This window comes from Anabrus simplex, chromosome 12 (assembly GCF_040414725.1).
Source record: "Anabrus simplex isolate iqAnaSimp1 chromosome 12, ASM4041472v1, whole genome shotgun sequence".
Taxonomy (NCBI): domain Eukaryota; kingdom Metazoa; phylum Arthropoda; class Insecta; order Orthoptera; family Tettigoniidae; genus Anabrus; species Anabrus simplex.
In genome coordinates this window covers 55,310,531-55,323,740 of record NC_090276.1, presented here as the reverse complement: position 1 = coordinate 55,323,740, position 13,210 = coordinate 55,310,531, and the positions used below count along the sequence as shown (strand labels likewise).

General features: G+C 43.8%; 1 protein-coding gene across 1 annotated transcript in view; it reads left to right on the top strand.

The window, feature by feature from the left end:
- Positions 1–11,723: 11,723 nt before the first annotated feature.
- LOC136884541 (probable 2-oxoadipate dehydrogenase complex component E1 homolog) overlaps positions 11,724–13,210 on the top strand; it is a 112,844-nt gene continuing 111,357 nt past the window's right edge. The window contains exon 1 of the mRNA XM_067156792.2: positions 11,724–12,147. Within this exon, the coding sequence (XP_067012893.2) occupies positions 11,943–12,147 (205 nt within the window). The 5' untranslated portion in view covers positions 11,724–11,942. The remainder of the gene's footprint in view (positions 12,148–13,210) is intronic.

Genomic DNA, 13,210 nt, shown 5'->3' with positions numbered 1-13,210 from the left:
TATGCTTGAGGAAGTGGAAAGGATAGTAAATAAACTCCATTGTCATAAGGCAGCAGGAATAGAGGAAATTAGACCTGAAATGGTGAAGTATAGTGGGAAGGCAGGGATGAAATGGCTTCATAGAGTAGTCAAATTAGCATGGAGTGTTGGTAAGGTACCTTCAGATTGGACAAAAGCAGTAATTGCACCTATCTATAAGCAAGGGAACAGGAAGGATTGCAATAACTATCGAGGTATCTCATTGATTAGTATACCAGGCAAAGTATTCACTGGCATCTTGGAAGGGAGGGTGTGATCAGTCGTTGAGAGGAAGTTGGATGAAAACCAGTGTGGTTTCAGACCACAGAGAGGCTGTCAGGATCAGATTTTCAGTATGCGCCAGGTAATTGAAAAATGCTATGAGAGAAATAGGCAGTTGTGTTTATGTTTCGTAGATCTAGAGAAAGCATATGACAGGGTACCGAGGGAAAAGATGTTCGCTATACTGGGGGACTATGGAATTAAAGGTAGATTATTAAAATCAATCAAAGGCATTTATGTTGACAATTGGGCTTCAGTGAGAATTGATGGTAGAATGAGTTCTTGGTTCAGGGTACTTACAGGAGTTAGACAAGGCTGTAATCTTTCACCTTTGCTGTTTGTAGTTTACATGGATCATATGCTGAAAGGTATAAAATGGCAGGGAGGGATTCAGTTAGGTGGAAATGTAGTAAGCAGTTTGGCCTAGTCTGACGACTTGGTCTTAATGCCAGACTGTTCCGAAAGCCTGCAGTCTAACATCTTGGAACTTGAAAATAGGTGCAATGAGTATGGTATGAAAATTAGCCTCTCGAAGACTAAATTGATGTCAGTAGGTAAGAAATTCAACAGAACTGAATGTCAGATTGGTGATACAAAGCTAGAACAGGTCGATAATTTCAAGTATTTAGGTTGTGTGTTTTCCCAGGATGGTAATATAGTAAGTGAGATTGAATCAAGGTGTAGTAAAGCTAATGCAGTGAGCTCGCAGTTGCGATCAGCAGTATTCTGTAAGAAGGAAGTCAGCTCCCAGACGAAACTATCTTTACATCGGTCTGTTTTCAGACCAACTTTGCTTTACGGGAGCGAAAGCTGGGTGGACTCAGGATATCTTATTCATAAGTTAGAAGTAACAGACATGAAAGTAGCAAGAATGATTGCTGGTACAAACAGGTGGGAACAATGGCAGGCGGGAACTCGGAATGAGGAGATAAAGGTTAATTTAGGAATGAACTCGATGGATGAAGCTGTACGCATAAACCGGCTTCGGTGGTGGGGTCATGTGAGGCGAATGGAGGAGGATAGGTTACCTAGGAGAATAATGCACTCTGTTATGGAGGGTAAGAGAAGTAGAGGGAGACCAAGACGACGATGGTTAGACTCGGTTTCTAACGATTTAAAGATAAGAGATATAGAACTAAATGAGGCCACAACACTAGTTGCAAATTGAGGATTGTGGCGACGTTTAGTAATTTCTCAGAGGCTTGCAGACTGAACGCTGAAAGGCATAACAGTCTATAATGATAATGTATGTATGTATGTATGTATGTATGATATATTCTTATGTTGGTATATATATATTTTTGCTATTTACTTTACGTCGCACCAACAGATATGTCTTACGGTGACGATGGGATAGGAAAGGCCTAGGAATTGGAAGGAAGCGGCCGTGGCCTTAATTAAGGTACAGCCCTGGCATTTGCCTGGTGTGAAAATGGGAAACCACGGAAAACCATCTTCAGGGCTGCCGACAGTGGGGCTCGAACCCACTGTCTCCCGATTACTGGATACTGGCCACACTTAAGCAACTGCAGCTATCGAGCTCGGTATATGTTGGTATAAGAAACTACAGTATTGTACATTATTTTGAAGAATGTATATTGTTGTAGTATGACATAAAACCCATTTACGATCCAGAATATTAATTAGAAACATTTCGTGGGAAATAATAATTGGCAAATTTCTAGGTGAAACTGAAGTTTGTAGTTGAGTGATTGACTGTGTTCCATGACAAGATTATCCCAGCGGCTTTTAGGGTAGGTGAATATTGGACCTATCTTGTTCTATGCTTCGGCAGCCTGGACCTTGACTAAGCAGAACCAAAGAAAGATCCAAGCAGCCGAAATGAGTCTTGAGGATTATTTAATTTATTTATTTCAGTGCTGGGAGTGTCTGAGGACATGTCTGGCTAGCCTAGTGTTAGTCATTCAATTCGACGCCCATGGGTAGCTTGCATGTCTGGGTGTGAGGAGATAACGATGAGAAGGTAGGGAGAGGGTGAAGCCCAATGACAGCATATAGCCTACTCCTGTCGAATAACACCAAGGGGTCTGCAATTGAATCTAGGCTCCTGGCATGCAATCCAATAATTAGAAATGATATACCACCACATAGACTTGACCCCTTGCTTACATACAGGAAAGGCAAGATGAGATAAAATACAAAATGAGGGAATAAGGGGAAGGGTGGGAGTATGTAAACTTCAAGAAGATTTTAAAGGGTTTTTTTATTTATTTTTTATTTTTTACAATTTGCTTTATGTTGCACTGACACAGGTAGATCTTGTGGCGATGATGGGAGTGGGAAGGAAGCGGCCTTGGCCTTGATTAAGGTACAGCCCCAGCATTTGCCTGGTGTGAAAATGGGAAACCATGGAACACCATCTTTAGGGCTGCCGATAGTGGGATTCAAACCCACTATGTCCCGGATGCAAGGCTCACAGCTGCGCGCCCCTAACCGCACGGCTAACTCGCCCGATCAAGAAGATATTGGACATATGATACCAGTAGCAAAGCTGAAATGGTGTAGACTCGTGATGAGAATTCCAAAGAAATCATTCTTGGATACAGCGACTGGGAAGAGGGCTAGGGGATTGCCTGAAATGAAATGGAAGAGCTCTGTAATGGAATGTATTGAAACTAGAGAAGGTGGTAGTGGTGGTGATGATTATTGTTTTAAGAGGAAGTCAACTGGACAACAATCCTCTATTAAGACTAATTAGAGGGAATACATGGAAGGGGTCCGTCACTTCAAAAAGTGAAGGTATTGACCTACGAAATGCAAGGGCCATGGAGGGTGTGAAAATGAAATTCTCCCTAGGCTTCCATATGTAATACCATAGGGGACAGAAAAGAACAAGAGTTGACCAAGTGAGGTCGGATAGGAGAGATGAATGTAAGGAGCTTGACACAAGTAACTGAAAGCAATGCCAAGACTCAGGTAAGGGCTCTGTGGTTGCCAACCTGCACTCCTTTGGGGGTCCTTTTAGTCGCCTTTCACGGCAGGCAGGGGATTACTGTAGGTGTTAGTCTACTGCTCCCACCCACAGCGGGATGAAACTAGGGAAGTTAATAGCAATGGCGTTGGTACACTACCCTACCCAAAGAGAATCTGGAAAAGGAAATGGATGAAGAAGACACTGTAGAATCTTAACACCAATTAAAAAGGAAGAGGCCCATCTCCATGAGGAAAGATGGTATCAGCTAAAAAAGAGAAGGGTGTGACAATATATAGCATTCCCTAGGTCCCACAAACATAACACTATTGGAGTTGGAAGAGAGCAAGAGTAGAGCAAGGAAGATCAGATAGGAAAGTTGAAAGCCAGGAGCTTGGCACAAGTAAGTTGAAGCAATGCCGGACTCTGCTAAGGGTCCTGTAGTCACTGGCCCATGCTCCTATGTTGAGAGCCCCCAGGATCCCTTTTCAGTCACCCCTTACAATGAGCATGGTACCCTGGATGTATTCTACTGCCCTCAACCAAACAGGATAGAAAAGAGAGACAAAACAGGTGATTGCATGAAGAAGAAAAAGAAGCCAGGTTTAGTATTCCTTACAACTCCGATACATCCCGTATTTTATGGGATTGTCGCCAATTTTGAAGTTGTTTCCCGACGTCCTAATATTTTTTCTTCTGGGCACAATATTGGTCTGTGTTTTGTAGATTTGTTTTGAACCGGAACATAATTGAATAGCCCAAAAATCAGATTCAGAAGTCCACGTCTCGTTACTAAACATTTCTACCAGTTAGCAATACTGTCATTTTGTACGAACAGAGGTTGATTAGCGCAAAAATCAGAAATCGATGTCTCATTAATAAAAAGGTCTAGGTGGCGTGATTAGATTTTTTTTACAACTTGCTTTACGTCGCACCGACACAGATAGGTCTTATGGCGACGATGAGATAGGAAAGGCCTAGAAGTGGAGAGGAATCGGCCGTGGCCTTAATTAAGGTACAGCCCCAGCATTTGCCTGGTGTGAAAATGGAAAACCACGGCCTGATTGGCACAGTGGCTTACTGTAGCTGCTGGCTTGCCACCAGGAACGCGAGAACGACATCCGGTCTTAAAACGCCGAGCCAAAACCAAAATGAGCCCGGGTGTCTCAAGCGACCCCAGAAATAACTGGGATAAACTGAAGAAAGTTTTTACTAGTAATAATTTCTATCAGTTGGCAATACTGTCACTTTGGGAGAACACTGGCACCAGCGCCTAGTCGACTTCATTTTTATCGAAACCAATCTCACTTGGGAAAATGTGCAGAAAAGTGTTGGCCTATTATTGAAGAGGTCAGCTCAGGTACAAGAAAAAATGCAATTGAAAAATATCTGATGAGTTGGTGATGTTGAAAAAAACAATTATGGATGCGGAAGGCAAAAAATCTACAGGAGACAATTGGTTTAAATTGCTTAGCAATTCTTAAATTTAAGGAAGATTGTTGACTTCTGCTGCTGCATTCCCGGCGATGTGTTAAGTGTTAATAATGTTATTGGTTTTACGTCACACTAACTGCTTTTACGATTTTCGGAGACGCCGAGGTGCCGGAATTTAGTCCCGGAGGAGTTCGTTTAAGTGCCAGTAAATATATCAATACTAGGCTGGTGTATTTGAGCACCTTCAAATACCGTACCACCGGACTGACCCAGGATCGAACCTTCCAAGTTGGGGTCAGAAGGCCAGCGCCTCAACCGTCTGAGCCACTCAGTCCGGCTGTATGTTAGTAATGAATGGCTGTTTTTCCTCATGAACTGCTTTTGGTCAAACGATAAGAAGGTAAAACTTTGCTGTAAAATTTTACTAACGGGATTGGAAAAGCGAGGTTAGGAATCGAACACGGTGCGACTCACGTAACGTCACATTGCGCTACACAAGACTATTATTTACGTCCGGCCAGTGCAAGATCACAGACCACTGTCTAAATTGGTTAGGTCCAGCTAGTGACAAGACCATTGGGCTCGACTGGGAACCGGCTTCGAAATCTCTCGCACAAATTCCATACCGATTCAAACGCTAAATGAACCCGCGATTAACTAAATAATCTGTGAATTTCACTTGTTAGGCACTTAATACAGTAACGTCGCGGATACTGCAGTTATCATTTGGCTGGGGGCAAGCAAAGTGAACATGGTGAAGTAGTGGGAGGGGACTCCCAGGTTAGAGCTTCTGTGACAATATTGTCTAGTAACAACAATATGAATCAGCGCATTCTCTGTTCGACAGTGGACAAAAATTCAATATTAATGAAAATATTGCCTTACCCAGTATGGCGGGGGATACAGTATGCTAGCTGCGATGTTTATTGCACACGAAAATGAATGTTGTTCCACACACTTTAACTCCGAGATCTCTCACACAAACTCCACACCGATTCAAACGCTTAATTAACTCTTGATTAACTAAATAATCTGTGAATTTCACTTGTTGGGTATTTAATACAGCAACGTCGCTGATACTGCAATTACACCCGCTACACACCATGACATGTCACTTTCAAACTGCGCGCTTTCATTAATTTCATGGCATGTGGCACCCGTGAACCAGACATGATGCGGGCTCTAGCGGAACAATAGCAAACTGCTGTCCCGAATTTCAAACAATACGCTATTCCACGACACGACACTTTAGTATTGTATATGTCTTTAATCTTTGCTTATCAAATTTGCGTCTATATTTCCTGTTAGTTTTTTGTAGATAATGTAAAGTATATTAGATAATAGTTGTGGTATTAATTTGATATTTAATGCCATTTGTAGATGGTATTTAAGTTTTTAGAATCTTTAAAGGAATGTAATTTTTTTTACAAGAATTTGTACCACAAATGACACGAAAAACATCTGATGCATGGCAGTTCCTTGAAATTACTGACGATAAAAGACAGCAAAATGCAAATTTTGCGGCCGCATTCACGCGACGGGTGGTGGCATATCAAGAAGCATCACAATGATGAAATGAGCAGGTCGGCTTCTCCAGCAGAAAACAACATTGCTGTATTCAGCAGAACAGTTATGTTGTGAGAAAAGGGAATTGCATAGAAGGGTGAAATACCTTTAGGCTACAATGTCATACCAATAACGTGTTTAAACGTGCCGCTACAGAACATTCACTCGGTGGTTTTCCGTGGTTTCCCATTTTCACACCAGGCAAATGCTGGGGCTGTACCTTAATTAAGGCCACGGCCGCTTCCTTCCAACTCCTAGGCCTTTCCTATCCCATCGTCGCCATAAGAGCTATCTGTGTCCGTGCGACGTAAAGTCCATAGTAGTAGACATTCACTCGGTATACAACCGGGTGATGACGTCCCAACACCTGCTCCGCACCGCTCCGTCCCCGCCACTACTGTGTTCCTTTCTTACTGTGTAGTCAAATACTAAATGGCTTTGTTATTGTATAATCACGCCGTGCTTGTATTTAATTGTAATACATGTGTAAATTCTCCTTTAGTGAAATTGTTATTGTAAAGTATTGAATCAACATCGAAATAATAATAATAATAATAATAATAATAATAATAATAATAATAATAATAATAAAACTATTATTACCGGAGTTAACTTGGTAAACTGCCAACCTTTACTTCTCTGTCGGAATTCGCTTAGAAAGCATCAAAGATTTACCATTTTGTTGCTTTTTTTTCTTCAACTTTGTCGACTGACCCCCCCCCCAATCCCCCCTAATCGCCGCTATTAGGTCTAGGGTAGGGTGACCAGATTACAAACATGAAAATACAGGACGTTTCGACTGCTGTTGATTATTAGGCCCTATTTAATATCAGAAGTTCTTAACACGAGCCACAATCCGACTCGTTGGCCAGTCTGAATGCGTACTGGCCTTCGGTTCAGAGGGTCCCGGGTTCGATTCCCGGCCGGGTCGGGGATTTTAACCTTCATTGGTTAATTCCATTGGCTCGGGGGCTGGGTGTTAGTAGTGTCCCCAACATCCCTGCAAATCACACAAAACACGCAGTTACCTACACATGGCAGATGCCGCCCACCCTCATCGAAGGGTCTGCCTTACAAGGGCTGCACCCGGCTTGAAATAGCCACACGAAATTATTAATACGAGCCACAGACATCACAAAGAGTACCATTTATGTATAGAAAACCAGTACTTCTTCTTCTTATTATTTCGTTATGCCCATTCATAGAGAGGGTTGGAACTTTCATTGGCTTGATTTTCGTCTTCCTATTCTTCCAAAATCTCTTCATGAACTCACTGTGTTGCCTCTTGCGTTCTTACTACTACTACTACTACTACTACTACTAAAATATTTTCTCCACCCCCCCCCCCTCTGAAGGGGGAGGCGGGTCTCTTAGACGTTGACGCCGTCTCTCTGGCCGGGAGATTTGTTACGGTGGAGGAGATGCTCGGAAAAGGTGAGGGGACTGGCGGTCGTGGCCTATACTGGGAAATGTCCCGGCATTCGTCTTAGTGCTGGAGAATGGAAAACCACGGAAAACCGTTCTCAGGACAGCCGACGATTGGGACCAGCCCTGTCCCGTCTCCCGAATGCAGAGGCACAGAGCCACGGTAGAGCCGTGGCCACCCCTCCTCTGCTCGGTTGGCCGGTCAGAGTGCATTGGGCCACGGACCAGCCGTGGCCACTTCTGGGCCGAGACCCACTCTGCATCTAGCGACCTTCTGTTCTGACCACTTTGTATCAGTCCTGGTGCTAGTTTTGACGACAAATTCGTGTTTATTTACTGAGGTCCTGAAAACTTTGCGATTTTTGATTATGTCTTCCCCGATGTTCAATTCATTCAGATCTCCTCTTGTTTCCTCCAGCCACTTTTTCACCTGTTTTGGGAATTTATTACACTGAATAACCTTCTTGTGAGAATTATTATCCATCCTAAAAATGTGTCCAAAAAATATCAAACGTCTCCTCCATACAGTGCCTTTTAGTTGTATACATACGTCTTTTCCGGTTTAACTAAGAGATTGCGCCAGCGAACAGTACGCAGCGTATGAATTTGACACATACGTCAGTTTGTTCGTCTGACATTAACTTACCAACACACACAAGCTGAGTCCGCCAAACACTAGCGTCTGTGTTGTATCGTTCAGTGATCATGTCGACGTTTGTGCTTGAAAAAGAACATTTGCGGCACGCATTGCTTTTCTTATTTAATCAAAAGAAAAAGGCTGTGGAAAGTCGTCGTTTGCTGGTAGAAACATATAGTGAACACGCTCCATCGATTAGAACGTGTGAGACGTGATTTCGACAATTTAAACATGGTGATTTCGATGTGAAATACAGTGAGCGCGCTGGCAGACCACAAATTGCAATTGAAACCCGGCCAAACCGTTAATGCACAGCGCTATCGCCAACAAATGATTAATTTCAATCACGCATTGATCGAAAGACAACCGGAATGGGCCAGAAGACATGGCAAAGTGATTTTGTTACACGACAATGCGCCGTCTCACACAGCAAAACCAGTGAAATACACCTTGAAATCGCTTGGATGGGACATCCTTCCGCACCCGCCGAACTCTCCCGACCTGGTGCCATCTCATTATCACCTCTTCGCATCAATGGGGCACGCGCTCGCAGAGCAGCACTTCAGCAACTTCGAGGAAGTTGGAAAATGGCTTGACGAATGGTTTGCCGCAAAAGACAAGCAGTCTTTCTGGCATGGTATTCATAACTTACCTGAAAGATGGGGCAAGTGTGTAGAAGCCGATGGCCAATATTTTGAATGAACGAAAAATGAATTTCCCTTGAAAATTACGTGTTTTCTTTACCACAAAAATCGGCAAAAACTTACGCATATACCTGATATTAATGAAACTACCTGTGTAACTATAGAGGTCTGCAGTTCGCCATTTGATCCAAATTCCATTTTCTTGTATGGGACCGAACATTTCTGTAAGAATTTTACGTTCTTGTTTTTCAATATCTGCAATTTTAGAATGACCTCCCAAAGTTAAGGTTTCTGATGTAGAATAACTGTTTTGTAATGTTTCAATTTACGTAACAAAAACATCATATGTTGCAAAAAACAATGTTAACTATGCAATTTTTACATTTTATATAGGTACGTCTGTCTCAGTCAGCCTCTGCGGTGTAGTGGTTAGTGTGGTTAGCTGCCACCCGCGGAGGTCCGGGTTCGATTCCCGGCTATGCCACGAAATTTGAAAAGTGGTACGAGGGCTGGAACGGGATTCACTCAAACTCGGGAGGTCAGATAAGTAGAGGGGTTTCGATTCCCGCCTCAGCCATCCTCGAAGTGGTTTTCCGTGGTTTCCCACTTCTCCTCCAGGCGAATGCCGGGATGGTACCTAACATAAGGCCACGGCCGCTTCCTTCCTTCACTCTTCCTTGTCTATCCCTTCCAATCTTCCCATCCCTCCACAAGGCCCCTGTTCAGCATAGCAGGTGAGGCCGCCTGGGCGAGGTACTGGTCATTCTCCCCAGTTGTATCCCCCGACCAAGAGTCTGAAGCTCCAGCACACTGCCCTTGAGACGGTAGAGGTGGGATCCCTCGCTGAGTCCGAGGGAGAGCCGAACCTGGAGGGTAAACAGATGATGATGATGACGCCTGTCTCAGTCAGCCTCTGCGGTGTAGTGGCTAGTGTGATTAGCTGCCACCCGCGGAGGTCCGGGTTCGATTCCCGGCTATGCCACGAAATTTGAAAAGTGGTACGAGAACTGGAACGGGATTCACTCAACCTCGGGAGGTCAAATGAGAAGAGGGGTTTCGATTCCCGCCTCAGCCATCCTCGAAGTGGTTTCCCACTTCTTCTCCAGGCAAATGCCGGGATGGTACCTAACTTAAGGCCACGGCTACTTCTTTCCCCGCTTCCTTGCCTATCCTTTCCAATCTTCCCATCCCCCACAAGGCGCCTGTTGAACACAGCAGGCGAGGCACTGGTCCCCGACCAAATGTCTCACGCTCCAGGACACTGCCCTTGAGGCGGTAGAGGTGGGATCCCTCGCTGAGTCCGGGGGAAAAATTAACCCTGGAGGGTAAACGGATTAAATAATACAACAACAATAATAATAACCGGGCGAGTTGGCCGTGCGGTTAGGGGCATGCAGCTGTGAGCTTGCATCCGAGAGATAGCGAGTTCGAGCCTCACTGTTGGCAGCCCTGAAAATGGTTTTCCGTGGTTTCCCATTTTCACACCAGGCTGTACCTCAATTAAGGCCACGGTCGCTTCCTTCTCATTTCTAGGCCTTTCGTATTTCATCGTCGCTATCAAGACCTGTCCGTGTCGGAGCGACGTACAGCCAATTCTAAATAATACAAATAATAACTTTAATAGATTAACCAAACAAATCTTTGACTTCTTCCGTAACCGCAGAACAAAACCCAACTAATTTAAAGAAACTGAAAAAGACCTAGTAGAATTTAAAAATACAGAAAATTCACTATTAATCGACCAGCTAAAGTAATAGCTAAAAACGAATATATAAGGTTCCAAAACACATCTACATTAAAAGCCAAATCTATTATCTCGGAAGATGAGAGGAATGGAGAAACACTGTGCACTAAGAAAAGAACAATACACAGAGAAATGACTGATTCAACATACCCCAAGAGGGTGTGGTGGTGGTGATGATTATTGGTTTAAGAGGAAGTACAACTAGGCAACCATCCTCTATATAACAATAGTCAGAGAAACAAAAGGGAAGGGATCCGACACTTCGAAAAATGAAGGTATCGGCCAAAGGAAGACAAGGGCCACGAAGGGCGTGAAAATGAAAGACACCGCAGGCCTCGAGTGCTCTAATACCCTAGCTCTTGCAAACCCAATAGTGTCGGGGTCGGAAAAGAACAAGAGTTGACCAAGTTAGGTCGCATAGAATGGATGAAAGTGACGAGCCTGGCAAAAGTAAGTGGAAGCAATTCCAGGACTCAGCTTAGGGCCCCATGGTCGCCAACCCACGCTCCAAAGTTCAGAGCCCATGGGGCCCCTTTTAGTCGCCTCTTACGACTGGCATGGGATACCGTGGGTGTTATTCTACCGCCCCCACCCACAGGGGGGTCAAGAGGGTGAAATGAAAGAATAATAATATACGTCTATCTCACTGGTTTGTAAAATTTTGTGCCAACCAAACAAACTGTAATTACTTTACACAATGAAAACTAAACATCAGAGCTTTGCAATAAATAAAGTTTAAACAAAAAATAATATACACCGGACGGCTCAAGAAAAACGAGACAGTATTCGTCCCGTATATTTTTTTGCTGGGACAACGGGACACTAGAGAAATAAGCGACGTCTGGTCACCCTAGCCTGGGAAGGTAGGCGAATGCCAATGATGAATGAACAACTTCAAACCATTCAAAAGAAGGCACTGATAAAGTTAAAACGCCCGCTTTACACAATAGATATAGGCCATCGTTTATCTCACACGGACGTCACGAGCTAGAAGAGGAAAAACAAGAACAACACTTGGATTATTTCCATCAAGGACGCTCATCAAGTCAGAGACCTTACGTCTTCTCTCGTGTGTCGCCTCGGACCTTCTATTTGCATAAACGGCCTGTTACTACCGGCGATGTTTGTGTGCAAAACATAAATAAAGTACATTAGCTGTGATTAGGACAATTCACTTCTGTTACCTGTTCAAAAATAAATCATGCTCAGCGTCCAGTGACAAGTACAGAGTTACTTCGCAAGATTCTTATCTACTGTACAATGCAGAAACTACTACGCTACTCGTACGGGACTTGTATACGGAGATGTTCGGCTATCAAGTACCCGCTTGCACCGCCAAAAAGGGACTATGACACGTCGAAAAAGATAAATAATTCCAGATATAAGGCTACCATCCATCATCGGACCTATCACTCTCAAACTGGAGTTTATGGATACCGCCCAGAACCGAAGAAGGCGTATGAGGGTAAGTCCGATAATTCCAGAATGCATTCACAAGAAACAGAAATAAAATGAACTGCATGGATAGTACAAATGAATAGTAGGCCTATCCTATAATTGCGCGGATGAGTCCGTTCGTTCTTGCTTGTATCATCAGTCCATGGAGTAACTTAATGCAATCCTATCCACTGCTAACATTTTCATTTCAACGTAATTATAGTAAACTGCATCTGCTTTAATCTGTTTGTCGTGTACTTTCCCTACCATACATTTAGACTATATCTTGGCTTATTCTATCTAGAAAGCTCGTCTTCCTTCCCTTGGCCTTCCGTATGCCTGGTGTTAGAAATGGGTTCGTCAAATTCATGTCTTGATCTCCTCTCCCACTGTCATATTCATGTCTTGGCCTTCTCTACCATCGTCGTATTCATATCTTGGCCTTCTCTACCATCGTCGTATTCATATCTTGGCCTTCTCTACCATCGTCGTATTCATGTCTTGGCCTTCTCTACCATCGTCGTATTCATGTCTTGGGCCTCTACCATCGTCGTATTCATGTCTTGGCCTCTACCATCGTCGTATTCATGTCTTGGCCTTCTCTACCATCGTCGTATTCATGTCTTGGCCTCTACCATCGTCGTATTCATGTCTTGGCCTTCTCTACCATTGTCGTATTCATGTCTTGGCCTTCTCTACCATCGTCGTATTCATGTCTTGGCCTTCTCTATCATCGTCGTATTCATGTCTTGGCCTTCTCTATCATCGTATTCATGTCTTGGCCTTCTCTACCATCGTCGTATTCATCTCTTGGCCTCTACCATCGTCGTATTCATGTCTTGGCCTTCTCTACCATCGTCGTATTCATGTCTTGGCCTACCATTACAAAAAATGGCGGTAGGCTGTCACTAGAGTACCGGCCGCAGGATTTTGAGGGTTTCGAAGACTTACTTATCAGAATCTGACCGCGATGTATTCACAACGACAGTTAACCTCCAACTGAGCGCGCGAGTCAACACAGCGCCATCTTATAACAGAGTATGCGTGTGGCATCACATATGTAGCACAAATGTTGCTTTACTTTGAAGCGC